Below are 24,833 nucleotides of genomic sequence, written 5' to 3'. Positions count from 1 at the left end.
ATACAGTATAGCTTTTTGAGAAAAGCCCAGATAATATTCATGTCATCTGAACAAAACCATAGATTGTTCTGGGTGGAGAGTCATATAGTAATCCTGAAATCAGGAGTACTACTTCTGATTAAGTCATCCATTGATGGATCACAGAATATCAGACCTGTGATATTGCTTTTTACATATTGTCAAAGGCTTACTGGTTCAGACCTTGCTTTGTCACAGGTCATATTCTTAGCTATGAGTTTATACAACTTGGAAAAGAGGAAAAATATGAGATTCCTGATGTTTATGAATTTGCCATTTTCTCCAAGTTGTGCAACTTCAGAGGTAGCATATGGGTATAGGGGTAGAGGCCATTATATCTGTAGTTTTCTTGTGCAAATATTTAAGTTTACATTGTCTCATACCTTAAACATATTAGTCATGACATTTTATGCCTAAACTAGGCAAGATTTGAAGTTTCACAGCAATTCCCCTAAAGTCACAGACCCACAAGGTAATATGGTGAGAGGAACATTTCAGAGCATTGTGGGCAACTGAGTGACTTAGGAAACATGAAATAAAAGTGCTCACAATGGGTGATATAAGTGGTTGGAAATTATAGAGTACACTGGATTCTCAGAAGGAAAAAAAATGAGAAAACGAGTACACAGTACTGAAGTATAATCTGCCTTAATTTGAAATGTGGGTGGGAAAAAAAGAAAGCAAGAAGACAGACGGAGTTTACATTGGATAATGCACTAGGGGAAGAGCTGCATGATGCTCTTGAAGAAAGGGACGTCAGTACATGCCTAGTGTTTGGAAATACTGCGTAGCATCTGGTCAGCACATAGGAAGGAAATCATAACACACATAAACAACAAGTTCACCAGGAAAGCAATACATCCCCAGAGTGTACAACAAAGTCAGTTTTCGGGGAAAACAGAAAACATCTTGGCTATAAATCCTTAGAATCCATGACAAAGGGGTGGGTAAGAATGAAAACATTCCGAGATATTTAGGGTATGAAGATAGAGGGAAAGTGCTAAACAGTTTAGCTTCAGTAGCTGTAAATACTTACAAAATACAGACTACCCTAAACAGTACAGTGATGGCGAAATTATGGATGGCAAGACTGAAAAGAAACCATGCTGACTACATGGTACTAAGAGATAAAGTCCTGACAATGCTCCAGCTTACCCATTTACAGGAACTAGCTGGGGAAGAATGGCAATGAACAGCTGTCAATTTGCCTGTTCCAGTACCAGTTGGCCAGATTCCACAACAGAAGCGACATTTGGAGGATGAACTTCAGGCATACGCCCAGCACCATGTGTTGGTACTCTAAGCAGTCAGTCGTCACAAGTGTTCACAAGTGTGTACACAAGCACCCAGACTGTGGCTTGGAATAGCTGGCGCTGTGCAATGCTTGCCAACCAACAAAGGGCGGGGGGGGGGTATGAATATAATATAAACTATGCAAGATGACAACTGTACTCTCACAGTTCACAGCTTTCACTTCACCCTCACATCATATTCTGGTGCAAGGAGACAATAATCATTTCGGCCCAATGAAAGGAAATAAGACTTGATAATTCCATAGAAAGGAGAGTCAAGAAGAGCATCAATATACCGAGGAAACAATTTATGTAGAACCTGCAAGGAAAGTGAGAATCCCTTTTTTCATTTAAATGGGTCAGTGCTCTGATCAACACATACTTTTCACACAAGCTACAAGAAACAGAAATAAAAAATGTAAAGTGCTTCAGAAGTAGTGTATTTACAAAGTGGGTACCCAATGCATTCTACATGAAGTTGGAAGCAGTCATAAAGTGTAAAAATTCAGTCAGTTACATGCATTAACAAATTCATATGTTCATGTAATATAAATATGAAACTAGTCTACGCAGGACTGGTGATCAACAAATACTGCTTATAGATAGGTTCATTTTTATGTCTGCATTTCACATACCCACTAAGCAGGCTATACAGCAAGATCTTGCATACTAGATAGACCTTGAATCTTTGTTCATGAGGCAGCTGATTGCAAAGGGATGGCATCAGACAAGGGAATGTTTTATCACCCTAGCTGAGATTCACTTTTATTTAAGGAAAGGACTTGTTAACTCCTGCCACCACCACAGCAAGCAAAACAAAGCATTTTCCATTACATTCTTCTTTTCATTATTAAAAATGACAGCAGCCTCACCATTTTCATAATAATTTATCACATCTTGTAGCACACATTATTTAAGCAGTGCAACCACATATCCCCCCTGCCCGGCCCACAGTAACTTGCATCAGGGTCACCTTTCTGCAAAATCAGTTCTCTGTTCCTCAGTGCTCTCACTCATCGCTCCCTAATGGGTTAGATCACTTCACAGGGCCTCTTTCTAAACATGTCACCTTCAGTATGGCAGAATCTTTCTCAAGGAGTTGCTCATACACACACACACACACAAACACATATACATTAACAACAACAGTAATAGTAGTAGTAATAATAATAATAATAATAATAATACAAATTTCTGTCTGCCTTACCTGTTCAGGATCAAATCCCTCAACATCCAACAATAGCAGATGGTGTCCATTTAGGCTTGGATGAGGGAGACACAACATCCACATCCCTTCTACATGTGGACATCCAGGTAATGACAGCGGGAACCCTATGGAAAGGTATATAATTTTACCGTGGGCTATGAAGGCCATGGATAGAGACTTAAGATGGACATCTATTTAAAAAAACTATTACTGTAACTCAAGTTTATTAGTAATACTATGGTCAAAGAAAGTGAAAAAAGAATATATTGCCTGCAGTTCTACACTTCAGTGGCAGTATGATTAGCAAGAAATCAGCATTTTGAATACATTTTAAAGGAGTTTATATTCCTTCAGTGGACCATTTAAACAATTTAAGCAGTTTGTACTCCTTCAGTACACCTGTCCCTCAGCTACCACTCCTTAAACTTAACCCACAAGATATTCCTCACCCACTTTCACCACTGCTTGCCACTACCAATGTACAATCATTGAGCTCAAGATATAGACTTCTAGAATTAATTACCAATCACTTGGATATTCAGTAGCTACAGATGAAATTGATAACTAACGTATTACGCAATTTTAATGTCACTCTGTCCTAACCGGTGCTTTGGTAACACTGAGATGACACAGAAAGGCATACATAACAAGCTTTCCTCTCTCACACAAGCACTTGTGCATGATGCTGCTGTTTCCAGAAATGTTTGTTCTGAAATTATAGAACAGCAGTTTGTTTTCACAACTCTTTAAATAAGTCCTCTCTCCCTTCCCCAAGAACTGATAACCATCCAACCACATTGACCTTCTACAGCTTTACAAATTTATATAAATTAGAATATGTATAACAACAAGCAGCCATACCATTTAGGGCAATTACTCTGAACTACTGTGCACATAAGTGGTGCAAACACATTTTGGGGTTGCACAATTGCTCAGGTTTGATTCTCACTTCTCAGCATGCATATTTAAACATTTGTAATCTTCTTGGGCCTACAGGAGTTTAGACTGTTTTACACATCTTAGAATCCTGTCATCTCAATCTGCTATGGTGTTGTGTATACAGAATATTTGCTTCCTGACATGTGAAATAATAATAACGTTAATCTCTCATGTCAGATTGAGTTAAATGTCTTTGCCTAATCTTATAATATGTCTACCCGCTTTTGCCAGTATGAATTTATATTTTATGTGGCAAGGATGATCTGTTTCAAATACTGACAGGTTACACATATCCACAGACATCTTTTTCATTCTCTAGTTAATTAAACTTGAAACTCTTTTTGTTTACTGTTATTTTATTTAGTGACTTTCTTTTTGTGCACTCCTTTGTGACAACCTTTTTATCACATTTTACAATAAAAAAAGAGACCACCAAAGTTTTAAATTGTCTCTTGATTATGTTGTTTTGTTCTAGTTCTTTTATGGAAGGAAAAAACATGCCTGTTCATAGGTAAGCATTAGGCTTCTTGTCCTTGCAGGCCACTTTAAGCCTAGACAGTTTTCCTTTTTATGCTCAAAATAACCTATCCCATTTGGATATAGATTGGCCTTACCCATCCCATGGTCAATAATTATATATTACCCCTAAAAAGAATAAAGGGGATCATAATACAGATAATCTCAGGGGACCTATACATGGGATAAAACAGTTAGGATCTGGCTCTGTCCATTTGTAATACGGGGAGAGTCCTGCGGTAAATTTTCTGTTTCCCATCCATAGCTCTACATTACACTTGGATATGGCTGAGGATGAACTTTGTTTTATGTGGACGGAGAGTCTGTTCTACAGTAGCGGTATCCTCTGCGAGATAACTCTGTCCTTCCACACCATTCAGTTGATGTTGCAGAAGAGGTTTATATCTCTAGACCAAGTATTTCTGATGCCACTTGACTTGTTGATGTGCAGTAAATCCATCAGTAATGGGCTGGAGGATGCCTTGTATGCCAGACACAGGTCATGTCTTAGCAGTCCGTAGGATACAGAGTATAGTGACAGGGCTTTTAGTTGGCCTTGTATCCTTTAAGTATAGTATCTCTGCTGGCATTCTAGTTGTTTCATGTATCTTAACAGATACATGCCAAAGGGGGCATTACATTCAATGACTCTACTAATGAGAACTGAATAAAGAGAGGCAATCACATCCCTAGATCTACACACAATCCCTTTGTTTACAAGCTGTGTAATATAGAAGGACTTTCTTACAAGAGATGCATGTAACTGCAAATGTACAAAATAGCAAAATGAACTTTGCAATCGGCTTATATTTCTTTCTAACAAACTAAATAATTTACCTTATCACTAATTACTATACTGTCCTGACCATCAACCTGGAGGGTGTATAATTTATTTAATAAGGCAAAGACAAAGACAATAAATACAATGGAACTGCAAGTCTGTGGTGATGGCATTAACAGTTATGCTTTTTCTCTATGAATATAAATAAAACCTACATGTCCTACTCAAAAGTGCAGAGCTCATTTAATAGAAAAGCAGGTTTCCAAACATGGGTGTACTTCTATCTCAAAACCACACTAAAATCAAAACAGATCTAAGAATGTTTATTTATGAAGCTAACCCAGATTCCATTAGATAAAAAAATAATCACTTGCAAGCCAGTGAGGAACAGTGACATAATTTAGTTCATGCATAATCCATAATCACTTGCAATCCAATGAGGAACTGGGATACAATTTGGTTCATGCATAATTCATAATCACTTGCAAGCCAGTGAGCAACAGTGATATCATTTATTCCATGCATAATTCATGAATTTTCACTTTCTGGAGTTTCTCCTTGGCTTGTACTAAACCAGTGGCCACCTTGCAGGTGCATACTGGTCTATTCAGAAACTAGGTATGTTTTTTTTTTGGGGGGGGGGGGGTAGACAGGCTTTCAGAGAGCCACAGCAATTCTTTCCTTATTCTTCAAATGCAAGTGAGTGTTTGGCTTTCAGAGCAGGTCATAGCTCTCAACCTTCCATCTCTAAAATGAGGAACACTAACCCTCATAATGTGGAACAAATGGGCAAAATGTGAAACACTTACTAACAGCTTACTAACAACTTCAACTAAGAAGGTCATAGGATGGTTAAATATGTTTGGTTTTATTTATAAAAAAAAGAACTTTTAAATAAATTAATACTTTCTGATATCTTCTACATTACTCCTTATTCTCTCTATCTCCACCTCTTACCACTCCAATCTCTCTGACCCACTCCTATGTTCACCAACTTCTCACTCATACAACATATATCAAACTACTTCATCTTTTACTATCTCCCCTAATCTCTTTACAACCTCTACCTCAAGTCTATATAAACTATCCATAATACAGGTTTTTAAACCTTCCCACAAAGCCAAGTCAAAACTATACAAACTCCATCTAGCATCTACTACACACTCTCTTCTCACTAAAAACCTACTTTGTTCTTGAGATATCCATCCCAACCCTGGCCCCTCTTCTCTCCCCAAAACTACCTCTACACTGCCCCCATCTTACTCCTCTAACAGTCACTAACTTCAGTCACAACAATCATCTCCATCCAAACACTTAACTATTTACTCACTGAATATTCAGAGTCTAGCAAATAAAGTCACTGAGCTGTACTCGTGGATAGCTCTCAATACCCCTCACATCCTCTCCCTATCTGAAACCTGGCTCAAGCCACACATCTCAAATAGTGAAATACTCCCACCAGGTTATAATATCCGATCTGATAGACCTGTAAAAAAGTGGTGGCGTGGCCATCCTCTACTCAAATATTCTTAACCTCTCACCATACCCTTCCCAATTCCTGACTTCCTCCCAGCTGAAATCATCATCCTTAACTGCCAACTGAATCCCCACAAAAAACTTGCAATTGCCTCTATTTACCTTCCTCCTGGTAACAATCTGCCCATTCTTGAAAAGATCCTATCCTGGTTCTCCCACAACATACCATATGAGACACTTATCCTTGGTGATGTCAACATTGATTGGTCCAAACTCACAACTGACTCCCCCCAACTCAGTATCCACCTACACGGCTTCCACCAACTTATAACATCTCCCACTCGCTTCCATAAAAATTCCACTTCCAGCTCCATCATAGAATGGATCCTTACCAATTCCCCCCACCAATACCACAATCCCACCACCTTACCTGACTCCCTCAGTGATCATCTCCCTACTACCATCTTAAGACACTACTCCCATATTCCTAAACCCCACCTTATCAAAGACTGTCGAAAACTATCGACTTTCAATTCATCCCAATTTAACTCCATTCTCCACAACATAGATTGGTCCATCCTAAAACACCTTCCCCCTAAATGATGCTGCAAGCACTTTCAATAGAATCTTCATGAATACTCTAAACTCCTTAGCTCCCTCTAGGAAGATCAGAGTAAAATCAAACCATGCTCCCTGGCTCTCCAAAGAGACTAGGTCCCTTATAAAACAAAGAGATCATGTTTGGAAAACCTGGACTAAAACTAAACAACCATCTTTTCTTCAAACATACAGGCAACTGAGGAACCTTGCAAAAAAACATACAACTAATGACAAGAAGTTATACTATAGCTCTGCTCAGCTTAACAACAAATCCAATCCTCGAAAATTTTGGTCAACTCTCAACAACATCCTCTATCCTGGAAAGCCCTCTAATCCCTCCCCATACCCTAACTCTTCCTCTCAGGAAACAGCTACTCTCCTGAATAAACACTTTATCTCTTCCATCCAAAATCTGGCAACCTCTAAGCTAAACTCTACTTTGACACCCACCTCTCAAAGTCCCACTAACACAACATTGTTTTCTTTTGAGCCAGTTCCCATTACTTACATCAAATCTCCACTACTCAAGCTAAAACTTTGCTCTCCTTCCACTGACAATCTATCTCCTACATTCCTCAAACTTGCTGCTGACTCAATTTCCTATCCTGTATCTATACTAATTAATCGATCTATTCTGGAATCAAATGTCCCCACCCTTTGGAAATCTTTCTTCACTATCCCTCTTCATAAAGATGGAAACTCCACTGACCCCTCAAACTACCGACCCATTGTCATTCTGTCCCCCCTCTACAAGATATTAGAAAAATGTATTCATTCACAGCTTCTCAATCACCTCCTCACACACCACTTACTTACCCCTACCCAACATTGATTTCGTCCTCACCACAGCACCACCACTGCCCTCCTCTCCTTCACTCATATCATTGCAGAGGCCCTAGACAACAATAAACTCATTTCCTGTCTCTTCCTAGATCTCTCCAAAGCCTTTGATACTGTCTCTCATCCTCTACTACTATCCAAACTCGCAAATCTCCACCTATCCCTCTCCGCACTTGCCTGGTTTAATAGTTACCTATCTGGAAGGGAACAATCTGTTAAATGGCTCTCATCCTCCTCACCTTTCCTTCCCATCTCCACTGGTGTTCCCCAAGGCTCCATTTTGGGACCCCTTTTGTTTAACATCTTCGCCAATGATCTTTACATCTCATGCAAAGAATCCTCCCTTATTCAGTATGCCGACGACTCCACACTTATATCCATCTCAAATAACATTCCTGAACTACACTCCCTGACCCAACAGGCCCTACTATCCACTGAACAATGGCTCTCTCACAACCTATTGATCCTAAATCCCAAAAAGACCAAACTCATACTTTTCCTTTCCCGTTCTCTTTCTCATCACAAAACCTCCTTTTTTATTACATCTTCTAACAATACAAACATCCTACTTGACACCCACACAAACTCCTAGGGTCATTATCAATGACAAACTCAAGTTCAACCTACACATATTCCAATGTATAAAAAAAAAAAAAAAAACAGAAACTAGGTCTGCTATATCGGAACAAAAAATTTCTAACCCCTGAATCAAGACTTACCCTGGGCCAGGCACTCCTCCTCCCCTCCCTCTTATACGCCACCCCAGTTCTTACCAATATCCAGGCCTCCACTCTAAACAAACTGCAACAGACTTACCATAAAATAGCCAGATTCATTACTAACTCCCCGTAGAACTCACACCACTGCATTTCTTTAAACTCTCTTCAATGGCTTGAAATGATATCTTATCAATTTCATATGCTACACTCTATTCTTTATAAACCCTCCTTCTGTCCATCTCTATCTTCCTTAGTCTCCATCTACATCCCATCCCGGACCCTCCGTACTTCTAACCAACAATTACTTGATATCTACCACCCAAAAAGGTCAGTAGGCAAACTACTCTACAAACACTCCCTTGCCCATGCTTGGAACAAACCTCCCCTTGACTTGCATTCAATCTCCCACACCTCACACTTTAAAAATTAACTAAAAGCTTATTTTCTCAATTCCAGAACCTGCCCTTGCCAAGACCCTACCTAGTCTTTCTTCTCAAAAGAACCATACTTAGTACTTCATTACACCTCTCTCTCCGATGTGTCTACTATGCATTTGCACAATTTTATACAAACAAAAATTGTTTATTGTTGACCTATTGAACTATATCAATGTAAAATTGTTACTTAGCTTCTTTTTAATGCAACCTTAACTTTATGCATGTAACCCAACATATGTGAATCGTTTTGCTATAACTGCTATTATATCAATATTGTTTAAAATTGTACTTGTTTTAAAATGTATTACTGGAGCTTTTCTCCTCGGGTCTCCACTGAAAATGGGCCACAAGCCCAGTTGGACAAACCCGGTTAACAAATGTCAATAAATAAATAAATAAATATGATTAATTTCTGTTTCGCCCATTCGATTCTAGGCTGGAGCACCTTCTGTGTGGTGTCTGCATGGCCTCCCTGTGGTCGAGTGACGTCTAAAGACATGAAGATAGGTGCGTGCGTGAATGGGTGTGCCTTCTTTGAAGGTTGGGCATCAGGTTGGCAACTCGGCACCGTAAAAATCCACTGCCAATCATTAACAGACCGGAGTTCTGCTATGGCGACCCCTAACTGGGAAAAAACAAATGAATTTTAATCAGTTTAAAAATTCCTAACAATGAATGTGTGACAGACCCTTTCAATGACGAGCTTTGAGGAACATGAACTTTTTAAAACATTAAATGATGTACATTCCTCATACTGAGATACACTTGAGAGGCATGGAGCAGATCTTACAAAAATCCTTCTCACAAACACAGTTTGATAAATAACTCTGTACTTTTTTAATTTAAAAGATATGGTTTGTACCAGATCTGTTCGGAGATGAGTGACATACACTAGTGTTACCTTATTATTTTACTGGTCCCATCCCAGAGTTTCTTGCCTTTAGCAACTTTATACAGTGACACAAAAGAGGAAAGACTGTAATATGCTCTGCATGTGTCCTGATAATGAAAAGCCACAGAGGTCTAACTCTTGAATGTTTCAGGAATTTGGAAAAAAAAAAGAAGAAAATAAAGAAATATTTACCTCGTGGGATTCCAGCTATCTTGTTCATTAAGAAGGATTTCCCAGTTCCTTTAGGACCAAATATTGAAACAACCTGCAGAGGCTGCTGAACTGTTTTTAGAAAACACAGAGCTGTCTGGTTTATGTTCAGAGTACCCGAAGATGTGAACTCAATTAGACAAGTTGCTTCCATCACAAAGCTTCACTAAACCTCAGAAGGGAGAATGCAGATGTCCTGTAGGAGACAAAAAATGAATGTTAAACTAGGTACTGTATAAACTGCAGAGTTTCATAAGCAAATTATTTTTGAATTTCGGAAATGCCATTTCATTGTGATTTTGAAACAGATTCACAGACATTCTATGTCCACTAAGTTTTATGACCATTAATTTCATACCTGTGCCTTCCAGCAAGCCACACCTCCTTTCTCCATGTGGGCCATATTAGTCAACCCCAGAGTAAAATAGAGATTTTCTAACACTTGTTTTAACTCTGGTGTGAATTTATATCTAATTGTTATTAATACTATCATCACACTGAACATATTTACTTAAAACCAATGTTATAATAGTCTGTATTTCATATAGATCTCTCCCGCAACACTGCACTTTATTAGGCAGGTAAATGAAGAATGAATGAATGTATGCTTCATGCATATCTTTACCTTTTTTCTAACAATTGTTTAAAATTTTTTTGTTTGAAGTTCACCTACATTCTAAACTTTTTTTTTAAGTATTATAGGAGGAGGAGTTTTAAATATCACTTTTATTAGACAAGACATTTCCCTGAGTGCAGTCATCTGTCTAAGAGGGTGTATATGAATAGCCTGGTTTTGATGCATACTTTGTATTTTATCTCTGATCTAATCACTTTTGATTCCACAGACGATCCTCTGATTAAAGGTTCACTTAAGTCACCAAACTTGCAATCTGCCCAGTTGTATTTAAGATCAGTAATGTAGGCATCCATATGTTTTCATATCCTTTGATTTCTAATAATAAATACCTTATGTATGCTAAATTCTTTCTGGCACACAGTGGTTTTTATGTTTCCCTTTTAGCACACAGACCTCATCTCTTTCTTCCTCCCCAAGCTGAGAATATTAAATCCTTTGATTATTTCCCCCTCTGCAGTATGAGGGAACATTGCATTATGCATGTGTTCAGGTTTAAGAGAAAGTCACCGCACAGTCACACAAACCTTAAAGCACTGACAGGTCATCTCAAGAAAAAAAAATACACAAAAGCCATGAAAATACTCGACAGTACAGTGGCAAGAAAAATGAAAGAATTTCCTTTGGATAAGGTGCAAAACTGAAATCCCATCCGATTAAGTTGGTGGTAGCTCAGATGAACGGAAAAGATCCGATGGCAACTACAGAAAAGAGAAAGGGAAGCTCTCTGTTGCCCTGGCTAAATTTCCCATAGAAGTGTGAATACCATTTCAAGTCTCCCCTGAAGAGGTCACAAGCCTAGTGGGTTAAGAAAGAATAAATAAAAATAAATGAAAAGAAATAAACGTGAGAGGGATATTTGAACCGTTTTACTATTTTATTTTACAGAAAATGTTTTTAAAATGAAAAATTACTGTTTTACTCAAATTTTCATCCAGGTTTGAGAATGTAGAAGTTTCTCTGTTGAGACATTTGGATCAGTGGAACCATGCAAGCAGCATGTTTCAAAGCAGAACCAACATTAAGCTTCAGATTTTAAACCAAGTGAAAGTATGACATTTTTTTTTTTATTCTGACATCATATTGTACAGCATCTCCTTTTGTGTCTTTTTCTCTGACACTGTGTCATATCTGTAACTAAAAGATTATAACAGATTATTAAGCATAATCAAGGAGGCTTAACAGAGCTACTGATGCTTTGGTACTTTATTACAAATGCACACAAAACAAAAGGATCACATAACACACCAATCTCATCACCGGTAACTCTCTTAGAGGAATATACTCACTAGTCAGATCTATGGATCCCATTCATTTAGTCAAACTACATTTGGTCGAAAATGATTTCAGTCAGCAGACTTCACTGAAAGCTCATTTCACTGAAAGCTCATTTGGTCGAATTTCATTTAGTCAAAAATGAAATATAGCCCCTGCCCCACTGCAGTGCAACCTTGGAGTGAGAATATTAAGGGGGGCTGTGGGGGTGTTTGGGAGGCACAGCCCCCCACATTTTGCAAATAGTTTTTACTGAAAATATATATATTAACATATTTTGGTACGTACATATTATCGCAACCAGATTTTCGCAGCAATAGCCGCTATTTTCCGATCGTGAAAAATGTTTGTTAATGTTGTTAAAATGTAATGTAGTGTGTTTTCTTTACGAGTACAGATTGTTTTCTGGACTATCAATACAATTTACAAAACATAATGTTGTTGTTTCTTTATGGTGTTTACTGCAACCATGTTGCTTCCTGCAAGTCTGCCTGCTGAATGTTCCTTCTTTGTGCCAGGAAGTGCTGTCAAGTGACAGTCATACATTCATTTGGGAATCATAGCTGTGACTACTTTAAAAATATGAGACAGAAATGTGGGCACTGCAGAGGTTAACATGTGCCTAGATGTGTGAAAGGGACTGGGGACACAGACATGTTAAAAAATAAAAGAAACATAAACCGTTACATGCGAAATGCAAGAAACAACTGTAGCTCATTGTAAGCCCATTCATGTCTTCTGGTGGGTGTTTTCTTAATAACTAATTTATAGTAATTTCAAACTAGCTGTTAGACCCTTTGTAGAAATTCTGTCCCTATCTTGTGTGGGTTACAGTTCACAGACATCATGCACTATTAAGAAAACACACAGCAGAAGACATGAATGGGCTTACGATGAGCTACAGTTGTTTCCTGCATTTCACATGCTTTCCATAGCAGCCATGACAATGAAAGCATGCATCTGTAACGCATGCAAATCAGGAAGAGGATTTTTTTCCAATTCCTCTCTTCCTGAAAGTAATGCAACTGTTTTTCTCAACAATAAGGACTTTGAATAGCCCCTTTCAGTGTTTCATGCCCTCATAACAGTTCATGTATATCACATTGGCAAGCGACAACATCTGGTTGCGATAATAAGTAAGTACCCATATTTTAAATGGATACACATTCATATAACAGTAAATACAGCACAATTATGTGGGGGGGCTACACCCCCCACCCCCCTTACTTAATATTCTCACTCCAGGGTCGCACTGCAGTGGGGCAGGGGCTATATCATTTTTGACTAAATGTAATTCGACCAACTTTCAGTGAAGTGTGCTGCCTGAAATAATTTTCTACCAAATGTGAGTCGAACAAATGAAGTAGACCCATATATATATATATATATATATATATATATATATATATATATATATAAATGATTCTATAATGACTGGTTGGCATGTTAAATGACTGACACAAAAAAACTTGACCACAACATGCTGATAACTCACTACTTTGACAACACCAAACATCAACCCTACCCAGTACACTGAAAAAGAAAACAGATATTTTTTTGATTTACTATCCATAATCTTACCACATAATTAGCTCAAATTTGTCTGAATAATGGAAGTGTTATGGAAAGGTTTTTTTTGAAAAGCATACTACATGATTAGGGTTGGGGTGGGGGGGACAGGGTTAGGGTTAGCACATACTACTAAGGTGGAGTAGAAGGAACAAACACAAACAAACAAAAAATCGAAACATAAAAACATTTTTTTGCATACCACACCCCTTGCTGCTCATATATACTAATTCTGAGATCACACTAAGGTGGGAAAGGGCAAATTTATAGTCCTACAAATTCCCACAAAGTTACAAACTAGAAAATCGTCAGTTCATAATCTTTTCATATTTAAACACTGTTGATAGTCTTCTGTCCAATCGAACAAGTGAACTTTCAAACAGCTGCATGACACCCATCTATCTATCTATCTATCTATCTATCTATCTATCTATCTATCTATCTCTCTCTCTCTCTCTCTCAAATACACACCATGCTAGTGTGCAGTTACTGTCAAATGATCTGGAAAAATGACAGTCAAGGAAATAAATCAGAAATGTAGGGAGCTCAACAACTTTCTCAAATGTGTTACCACCACTGTGAAATAAAACAGGAAGGAAACAGACTTGGAGATGTCAATGAATGGCAGAGGGCCTGATGTAATAAGCAAAGGTATGGGGCAGTTAGCAGCTGAAGAAGTGCAAGGGAGAATCATGGACTTTATACTTAGGGACAACCAGCATCTAAATGTAGAAAAATGTATTAAGACAAGATGCTCCTTAAATTAAAATTAATCCGCAAACTAGACATACATACTCCCTGAGATTCATTAACAACTGTGTAGGCTTTGTGCAAAGCCTATATGATTTAAGCAAGTTAGCGAGATGGTCAGCAGCTCTCACTGAATATGCATGCTGCTCATTGTAATTACACATTTCTAAGCACGTTTTCGTGGCTAGCAGAAGTGTCGTTGGCCATTTAAAGGTGCACGGAAGCTCGAGCACACAATGTAAACAAAATGGCATGCCTGTAGGGAAACCTATCTTTGTGAGCACACGCGGACAGCTTATACTAAGTAAGGACAAGTTGATTAAAAGAATTAAGATGCAGGGTAAGTTCAATGGGGAGAATGTGCACAGAATGCAATGGGATTGGTGCAGAAATAATTAAGAGGGAAGGGTAAATGTAGAAAAAGTACTCAGATAACACATTCAAATGTGCTTATGTCACAAAGAAACATTTTAAATATAAATACTTCCATACTAATATAATAGTAATTAATCCTGTTCAAACTTCTTGCCCCATGCACATAAAAATGGTCATGCTAAGAAAGGATGTGAGAGGGACACACAGCAACAATGTGAGGAAAGGGAGTAAATGTGATATAAATGTTATTATACAATGAGTCCCGATTAATATTCAAAAATGTGCATGCTGATTGGCCAGTCCAACCAGCGTGCACATCGTAAATCCCAAAATATACCAACTGAAAAAGGTCCGGTCACCCATACTTCTTTCCTTTGGTATATTGTTTAAATTTTATTTTTATTTCTTAAAAAATAAAAACAAAATCTTTAGCCCCGACTCTGGACATACCAGAGAGGCAGCTTGGACAAAATACTAGGGAAATCAGGTACATTATTTAAAGTTAAACACAGGTACTTGATATCCCTTGTATTTCTTCCATGCTGTCTCTCTTCTACTCCTAAACTGCCCTAATGTTTTTTTTAATTAAAAAAAAAAAAAGAAAACAAAAGCAGAGCAATGGAAACTTTCTTTTCTGTGTTGCTTCCGTTTCAAAGCATTGATGTACTGGGTATGCGTGAGAACACAAGTCCCATACGTATGCGCAGTACATCAATACAATGAAGCAATATACCACCAGCTGCGGAAGAACAATAATGTGCCATTATACAAAGACATTATTTAAGAAAAGTAAGTATTTTATTTTCTTAAATAATGTCATTGTATAATAGCAATAACTGACTCAGTGGTTGTAGTAAACTGAAATTTACCCACGGTTGGCTTTATTTAATCACTTGGGCTTCACCCTTGTGATTAAACTATGCCAACTGTGGGTAAATCTTGATTATACAATGACGCCCCATTAATATTCCGAAATGTGCATGCTGATTGGCCAGCATGCCTGTTGTAAATCCCACAATATACCAACGGAGAAAGGTTCGGTCGCCCAAACTTTTTTCTGTTGGTATAAAGTGTCCAAGACTTTTTTTTTTAATAAATAATAAAAAAAAAAAAAAAAAAACTGAGCAACGGAGACTTTCTTTTCTCTGTTGCTTCTGTTTGAAAGCATTGATGTACTGGGTATGCATGGGAACACAGTCCCATACGCATGTGCAGTACATCAACACAAGGAAGCAATATACCACTACCGGCAAAAGAACAGCAATGCGCCATTACACAAAGACATTATTTAAGAAAAGTATTTTTTTTCTTAAATAATGTCATTGTATAATAGCAATAACAGACTCCGTGGTTGTGGTATACTGAAGATTTATCCACGGTTGGCTTTATTTAATCACTCGGGCTTCACCCTCATGATTAAACCACACCAACCGTGGGTAAATCTTCAATATATGACACCACATCGTCGGTTATTGTTTAAATCTACCATACCACGTCGTTGGTTATTGCTTAAATAACATGCTGCGCTAACAGTAAAGACAAAGGATACATCAGGGGGTATTCACACAGATTTCAGTTATTAAATATGACATGTATATACAGGGAATGTGTAAGTGATAATCGACAGTACTGCTGCATTCTCCACTTCATCTTGTATAAACAAGAAGAAATGAATCCTACAGCTGCTGTATCATGCACATCAGGAAGGGACATGTTTTTGCCATTTGTTGTCATTTGGCAGCCACAGAAAGTGGCCATATTTAAATATTATTATTTTATTTATTTGACATTTGTTGATTGGGAAAGTCTGACTGGCTCAACGGAGGCCTGGGGAGAAAAGCTCCACAAGGTAAAAACATTTGACAAAAAGAAGGCACAGTGATAATTACATTTACTTGTGGGAGTGTACCTTACAAAATTACAAGGTAGATCTATTGACATATTAGCAGTTTGTATTCATTTACAAGTTGCAACAGTCATTTTTGCAATCAAGAAATACATATATATAAGTTGATACAGTTAGTTTATCTAATTACAGTCCATTTTGGGAGGTGGATTGTATACATTACTATGACAGTCTGTGTAGTTTGAAAAATGTCTACGAGGACTTTTAGGTAGACTATAGATAGACCTTAGGAAAAAAATGAGGTTAAAATAAAGCAAGGCTAGATAACATACATTAGTAGGACTAGCAGCTAATTTGCAGAGGGAAATGGGGAGCTTAGTATTTGTGGTCAGGATTTAATTGATCATGCTACTGAGTCTTTTGAGAGGACGAAAGGATGGTGGGGTATAGTAGATTAAGAAAAAAAGGGGGTGAGAGCCAGGAGTGGAGGAATGCATAGAAGAGTTAAAGCATTGGCAGTGGGGGGGGGGGGTGATAGGTTAATTGTGACAGTGGTTGCTGCTTGTTTTGGAATAGGTGCTGATGCTTGTATCTTATGGTGTTTTTTTAGTGTGAGATTAAAATTTTTGTGGTCTGTAACTGCTCTGATGCTGGTTGGTAAGGCGTTCCAGAATTTTGTTACAGTATAGGAATATAGACACCGTCCAGGTTTTTTGCTTGGTCTGTGTAGGGTTACTAGTTGCTTGTCTTCAGATTTGAGTGGTCTGGTAGGTATGTAGGTTTGGACGAGTGAGTTGAGTGATGGATATATGACTCTGTGTGCCAAATTTTGTTATAGGTGGTCTAGGAGGTTTGGAAGTTTGAGCCATTTGAGGGTACTCAGAGCTTGCAGGGGTGAGAGTAATGGGGTGCATTTGTAGAGAATTTAGCAATTTTATTGTATCAGGATTCCAGTTTGTTTTTTAGGGTAATCTGAATGTTTATCAGAATGGGAGCACTGCAGAGAAGAGAGGGGAGCAGTTAAGTACTGGCCAGGGTGGTTTTGGTGGTTGAGTTCATGAATTTTTTTGCTGTTATAGCATTCCTAGTTTGCAGTGAGTTTTTTGATTGCATTGTGAATTTGCAGATCAAAAGAGAGCTTATTGTCTATGGTTACTCCTAGTAGTTTGGCTTTGAAAACAATTTCTAGTTAAGTATTGTTTAGTGAGGTGATCTTAAAGTCGGCTGAGACAGTTTTAGGTATGAAAAGGAGACATTTAGTTTTATTTGGGTTTAGCATGAGCTGTGCATTCTTCAGCCAGGTCTCTACGGAAGTGAAGGCAGCTTGGGTTAGATGCTAAAGGTGTTTTATGTTGTTGGCAGAGGAGATGATAGTAGACTTGCCTGCATATTGGATTAGGGAGCTTTGGTGGGAGGCGGAGTAAAAATTATTGACAAAGATGTTAAAGACTAATGGTCCAAGAATGGGCCCCTGAGGAACTCGAGTGCTGTTAGGTAAATGTTTTGAGAGGGTTCCCTCCCATTTAACGCTCTGTCTACCTGATAAGTAACTGTTAAACCATAGCAGAGTAGAAGGGGAAAGAGCAAGGGTATAGAGTTGTTGTAGTAGTTTTGGGTGAGAAACCGTGTCGAAGGCCATGGACAGATCAAGAAATATTAAGTCTGGCATGCCTGGCTTTGTTGACTGTGTCTGTGAAGAAGACTAACACAGTAGTCGTACCATGTGAAGATCTGAAGCCATGCTGGGTGGGGGTAAGTAAATTGTTTTGTAGAGTATGATTAAGTAGCTGTTTATGTATGCATTTTAATAGCAGTTTGAAAAGAGGAGAGAGTGTAGTGATGGGACGATAATTGGTAATGTCACTGCACTTACCTCCTTTGTGTAGGGGGGCTATTATGGATTTTTTTCCAAAGGGTGGGGATGTCAGATTCTGAGATGGATTGGTTGATGAGTATACAGACTGGATAAGCAATAGTATCGGCAGCATATTTTAAGAACACTGATGGAATGTTGTCAGCAGAGAGAGAACAACGTTTTAGTTTAAGGAGTAACCTACATATGTGGTAGGCGGGTGCATGTTTAAGAGTAAGGAGAGGAAGATGTTGGTGAATAGTGGCTGTCCTGTGGGAGATCAGAAGATGAAGAGGGGTGTTTGGTAAAAGGTTGGGAGGGGCTGGGACTGTGTATGGGGTGAGAGTTTGAGGGGAAGTTGGAAGGATTAAGTAAATTGAGTATGCTCTCTATGAAATGTGTGTTAAAAGCTGCTGCTATTGTGGAAGAGGTTTTATTGGTGTCAGTTGATGGGTCTTCTTTAGTCCTGGGGGTAAGTAGCTGAGAAATTGTATGCCAGAGTTTTTTGTTGGTTGTTTTTGTGGGAGGTTAGTTGCTGGGAGAAATAGTGTTTTTTATTTATCTTTTTTTTTGTCTGGTTGCATAGCTGTTCATACTTTTGGAATTTGGGTCATTTTTGTTTTTTGCCATTCTTGTCAGGCTTTGTCTTTTGTTACTAGTAAGTTTTTGGTAGCCTTGGTTAGCCAGGGAGCATGATTAGTTTTTATTCTTTTTCTGTGTGTGTGTGTGTGGGGGGGGGGGGGGGACTAGGTTGCTAAGGGTATCAAGGAATGTTTTGTTGAAGTTGCTGACGGCATCATCTAATGGTAGGGATTTTAGTATACACCAGTTTATAGATTTTAGTATTGAGTTAAATTGGTGTTGGTTTAAGTTAGACAAATTGCATGAGGTTTTACAGATGCGGTTTTGGTGTTATAGGATATGGATCTGTTGGTGTAGGTGGTTACCTAAATTATTTGGTAAGGTTCCGGAGTTGGTGTATTTGTCGGGATCTGAAACTAGGATCCAGTCAAGTGTGGTTCCTTGGTCTTTATTTTTTGGAATTCTAGTTGGAGCAGTGATAAGTTGAGTAAAACATGGTGGTTTATGCTATCAGTGGCATATTCAGAGTTTAGATTTTGCCAGCTTATGTTGTTATCCCCCATGATGATTGTTTCATTAGATATGTTTTGAGAGATCCAAAATAGGATGTCTTCTAGTATGGGGACGTTATTCCCTGGTGGGATATATAGGACTGCAATGCATAGTTGTTTTGTATTATTGATTTTTAAGGAGGATAAGAGAATTTCAGCAGTACAAAAGGAGGGAATGGGTTTGGGATATGGGAGTAGGGTGAGAATGTTAGGATAGATTAGGGCTACACCTCCCCCTTTTTTGAGTTCAATCTGCTCTAATTATGTTGTAGCCTGGTATGAATAGTTCAGTATCTTTAATATGTGGATTGAGCCATGTTTCAGTGAGTGCAAGTATATCAGGGAGTGTTGGATTAGCCATGTATGGAGTTCTGTATTTTTGTTGCAGATGCTACACAGGTTAAGAGTGATTAAAAGTAGATTTTTAGGAGAAGATGTTTTGGAAGAGGTAGTGTTAGAGGATGGACCAGGACTGGGATGGATGTTGCCCCATTGGGCTAGGTAAGAGTCTAAATTTGTGTGGTGGTTGAGGAGAGTTCTTTTATTTAAATAATTAAATTTTCTTATAGGGGGTGTAGGTTTAGGGGAGTTGCGCAGCTTTTTCAATTTGGCAAACAATGCTATGCTAGAATTATATAGAGTGGGTAATTACAGAAGGTATCAGTTTTTGTTTTTAGGGAAGTATTTGATGTGGAGGATTTTTCTGTTATGTGGAGGTTTTGGGGTTTTTTATTACATTGAAACATGTATTAGACAAGTATGTGTTGTATTTTCATGTAAATCCTAAACAGTAAAATAATGACACTCAAAATATAGAAGTGGCAAATGACAACACATACCTGATATCAATGTTTCTTGGCCAAAGAAGCTGTTGCTGTTTTGTACACACACTGTTCCACAATTGAACCACACTCTGTGTAAGTATGCTATCGAAGTCACGACTCAATACATGTGTCACAGGAGCACTCACACCACAATACTCACAGAACACCTGTTTTAATGTCAGGAAATTACAAAATGACCTTGTATTTCTTTGTCCAACGATGCAGTGTTGTTTGTGTAACATCAGTACATTCATACAATGTTGCCCTTTGCTGGAACTGAACAGCAAGCTATGTTGTTACATGTATATTAATCATATGAGCCACAGTGGAAGTCTTAACATAGCTGTGAGACTCCACTTATGTGACATCATTGCATCATATGATTTGTGCTGCAGGCAAGTTGTATGAAATAAAAGGTATGGGGTGGCTTCTCCCATTGTAAATGTACACATTATAACAGTGATGTATGGGGTGGCCTCTCCCATTGTAATTGTACACATTAAAACAGTAATGTATGGGGTGGCTTCTCCCATTGAAATTGTACACATTATAACAGTGATTTATGGGGTGGCTTCTCCCATTGCAATTGTACACATTATAATGGTGATGGATGTCACTCGTGCATAACAGCATAACGGCACACAATATTTATAGTCAGTCACCCTGGGTTTTGAACACCTGACTATGTGATGACAGAAGCTACATGATATTGTGAAGAATGAATGTGCCACAGTACAACTGTTGCTAAAATTGTGAGATATTTGGGTTGTTGAAGATGTGTAGGTTATTGCTGCAAGAGTTACATGTGCCTGTAATTTCTTTAAAAGAATGTTGCTATATGTCTATTTATCACACAGAATTGCCCGATTCTAAGTATACCCAAACACATGTTTATTGTAGTTTAGTCATCACTGTGACGGTAGAATGACAATCATGCACGATGTGTGGATAATCACAGATTTGAACAGATGCCTTGGTAAGGCAACAATATACAAAGTTGATTAGGGTGGTGTAGTTACTCTAGTTGCAGAAATGGCTGATTATCCCCATAGCCATCGTGACGACCATAGGTTCATAGGTTAGTACTAAGCTAACTGCCCTTGCGAGCCATTTTAAGCCTAGCCAATTATCCCTTGTGAGACTCAAACCCCATACCTTGTGTTTGTAAGGCAAACACCTTAACCATTGGGCCACCCTCCCAACCCTCTGCCACCATCTGCCACACAGGCGGGTTGGTAGAAGTGCTCAGATGAAGTCTACTGTCCACTGTCTTCCTGATGTTGGTGTGTCAGTAGCTGCCACATGGCATATGTGTAGGACTGTCACAGAGGCACAGGCACATTCCATCAGAGCCTTGGAAGCAATAGTGCAAGTACTAAATGTTTTGCATTTTGACGTGCGGGACTGCTCAAACCATGTGAGTGACTCTTTGGACAGGATGAATGACACACTGGATCAGGCAGTGTCTGTAATGGAATGCCTGCTGGGGGAGGGTCAGCATCCATGTGCCAAGAAGCCACTACATAGGTTCACAATCAAATACTAGGCTAGCTGCCCTTGCGGACCTCTTTAAGCCTAGCCAATTTCCTTTCCAAAGGTGAGAATCAAACCCTATACCTTGTGCCTGTGAGGTAAACATCCTAACCGTTACACCACCCTCAACCCTCTATTGTGCATATACCAGTAAAAGTACTGTAGTATAGGAATCTAATGCCTCTCATATGTTGTCATATGGAGATTTCAACATGGAAGTGAGTAGGCTGATTATGATGCAAGTGATCTTTTGGACCAATTCCTACATGACTGGTTTCATGATAACCCTAAATGTATTAACAATAGTACTTTAAAAAAATGAAGTGTGGAATGATAAGACTGTGCTTATATTTGCAAAACATGTTGATACATACTGTGGTACAACGAAAGTGACTCATGTAGACCCAACAGAAGGGTTTATCATGACAAATTTGATAAAATGTATTCTTAAGCAACAGTTGAAGAAATGATGGCATAGAACCTGAAGATGAAATATAACAGTTGCTAAATGATGCTTTTTCATAACAAATGAGTGTATATTGCTTAGTCATCATCATCAACAGTCTTGTTTTTTTTTTCCCGGTTTCTTCTCCTCCATAAGCAACAAGTTCCACACAAATGGCCACACAGAGTTGTTCATTAGCTCTCACTTTAGCAAAAGTATCTACTGACATAACAATACGCTTTGAACCAGTGTCTACTTTGAGCTTGGTGGATTTACCATTGATCTGGACAGTACAAAACACTTCATTGCTTGTTAACAAATTCACTGCATCAACCTTTTCACCAACTACTGATACACTATCTGTGTAGAAAGTAGAGTGTTGCAATTCTACTTGATCGGTTTGCTTTCTTGAATGACCTTTCTTTATAACTGTGTGAGGTTTACTTGATTTGCAAAACCTTTGAAAATGATTCCCTTTTTACACTTGTGGCATTGCTGACCAAATATTGCTCAGCATCTCTCTCTCTCTCTTTTAGACTCATGATTGGCACCACAATTGCGACAGTTAACAATAAGGTTGGACTTGGGTTTTGCTGACTCACACCTGTACTGCACTGAACCTGTTGACAAGCCTGCTCCTTTCTTAGAACTTGCTGGAAAACTATGTGGTTTCCCTGGTGAACCAGCAGGAGCCATGGCTACTATGTGCTTAGGCCTGCTTCTATTTGCCACATGTTGCATGCTGTCTACATTTGCTCTGGAGCCAGCCAAACCATACTCGTGAATGGGTGTTCCTTCATTGAATGTTGTGTGTTAGGCCCGGCAAGCCAGCACGTAAAAATCTACTGCCAATCATTAGCGGACCGGAGTTCCGCTGTGGCGACCCCTAACTGGGAAAAGCCGAAAGACACAGCAACAACTCATCACTTGCAAGCATACTTGTGTGCCTTTCTGTACCTTTATGGATTTGACAAATATCTATAGCTTTGTTCAATGTTAAATCACTGTCACGAAGCAAAATATTTCTCACAGCAGCACTATTAATACCACACACAAATCTGCCCTTTATCAACTCATCTTTTAAGTCACCAAACAGACACATTTTGGCTTTGTTTCTCAGGTCAGTTATATAAGCTGCAAATGTTTCCCCTGTTTTCTGACCTCTTGTGTAAAACAAGTGCCTCTCTAATTTAACATTTGTCTCGGGGTTACACATCTACCTGAATTTGCACTTCAAACACTCGGAATCAGCCTGTACAACAATATGATGGTTTTTCACCTTCTCCTTCATATACTGCTGGTGCATACACAAATGAACACTCTCTTTCTATGGCCTCTGACCCAGCTAGGTTTAACAAAATGAATGCCCTAGTGCGTGCATCTTTGTCTAAATAAGCTGCTTGTATAAAAATATCGTACTCTTGCTAAAATATTCTCAGATTCTCTGCAATATTCTGATCAAATACAAGTGGTGAAGGATTTTGAAATCCATCTGCCATATTAACACATACCAGTGAAGGGTTTTGCAAATATGCACGAACATACACACGTTTACATATGCCAGAAATGTATGCCCATACTTGTAACTATGCCCAATAGCACAATAAGCCTCTGAATAACTGAACTTTACAAAACAAGTCAATTGGGCACTGTAACTCTCTTGAAATCACCGTACTATAAGGAATCACCTTTTATCAGTGTAAGAAACATTTCAAATAACTGCACTGTGCAAATGAACTGGGCAAGATAAGCTCACAGTAAGAAACATTTCGAAGTAATTGCACTTTGCGAATAACCAATACACAGAACACTGAAACTTCACCAAAGTGGCGGTACTTCATTAAGTAACTCTTTACAGTGCAAGGCACATTCTGTAATGCCGGCACTCTGCGACTAGACACACCCAGAACAAGAAACTTTTTGAAAAGACTGTACTTTGACTGTACTTCACAAAACAGTTGCAATTTGCACACTAACAGACTCTTCAAAATAAATGCACAGTAATAAGCACACACTGTAAATACTTTTACACACTTTGAGATACTTTGAATAACTTTAGTTATGCCCTGAATACAATATGAAGTCATAGTTATGCTAAAATACAGCACTCTGCCAAAAAACATGCGGTCACCTTTTGCTTTATTTATGTTTAATGTGAATTTATTGCCCTTAATATATTCGTTTTGTCCGTTTAATCTCTTTTCATGCCCATTGTACTTTTCTTGTGCCCATTTTATCAAATAGCTTAATCTTAAACATTTCACTTAATAAACCTTTTGTGCCTTTCGCTTGTTTAATAATGTGGTTTGTGCCCTTGTAGTGCTCCATTTCATCTTTTTTATAAAATAAACTGTTTGTGCAATTTTTCGTTACCTTTGGTGCTTTTCTGGCTCCTTTTCATGCTCATTTCTCTTAGTTTATCTTCACCGTCATCTCTACACCTCATGGCTCTGAATATCAGTCTCTGCATCCCAGTTCTGATATGATGTCGCTCGTCTAGTCAAGACACAATAGAACAGACTTCATGGGTTCTGTTCAAGCAGCTTTATTATGTACAAACACATCAGGATTGAGGCTTAATACTTTAACTTAGGTAAACTTATAAACAAACAAGCTATTGCACTCATACATGTTCACACTCTAGTTGCACTCTCAAAATGGCACTAAGTA

The 24,833-nt window shown here is 38.4% G+C and overlaps 1 protein-coding gene across 2 annotated transcripts in view; it reads right to left on the bottom strand.

Annotated features, from left to right (window-relative positions):
* LOC122809310 (guanylate-binding protein 1-like) overlaps positions 1 to 24,833 on the bottom strand; it is a 668,410-nt gene that overhangs the window by 510,164 nt on the left and 133,413 nt on the right. For both annotated transcript variants that reach the window (XM_044080706.1, XM_044080705.1), the window contains exons 2-3: positions 9,910 to 10,123; positions 2,518 to 2,642 (exon numbers count right to left, since the gene is read on the bottom strand). In XM_044080706.1, the coding sequence (XP_043936641.1) occupies positions 2,518 to 2,642; positions 9,910 to 10,081 (297 nt within the window). In that variant the 5' untranslated portion in view covers positions 10,082 to 10,123. The remainder of the gene's footprint in view (positions 1 to 2,517; positions 2,643 to 9,909; positions 10,124 to 24,833) is intronic.

This window comes from Protopterus annectens, chromosome 8.part0 (genome assembly GCF_019279795.1).
Source record: "Protopterus annectens isolate FY-2018-M chromosome 8.part0, PAN1.0, whole genome shotgun sequence".
Lineage (NCBI taxonomy): Eukaryota > Metazoa > Chordata > Ceratodontiformes > Protopteridae > Protopterus > Protopterus annectens.
Note: the sequence above shows the minus strand (reverse complement) of the source record. Positions and strands in the feature narration are given on the sequence as shown.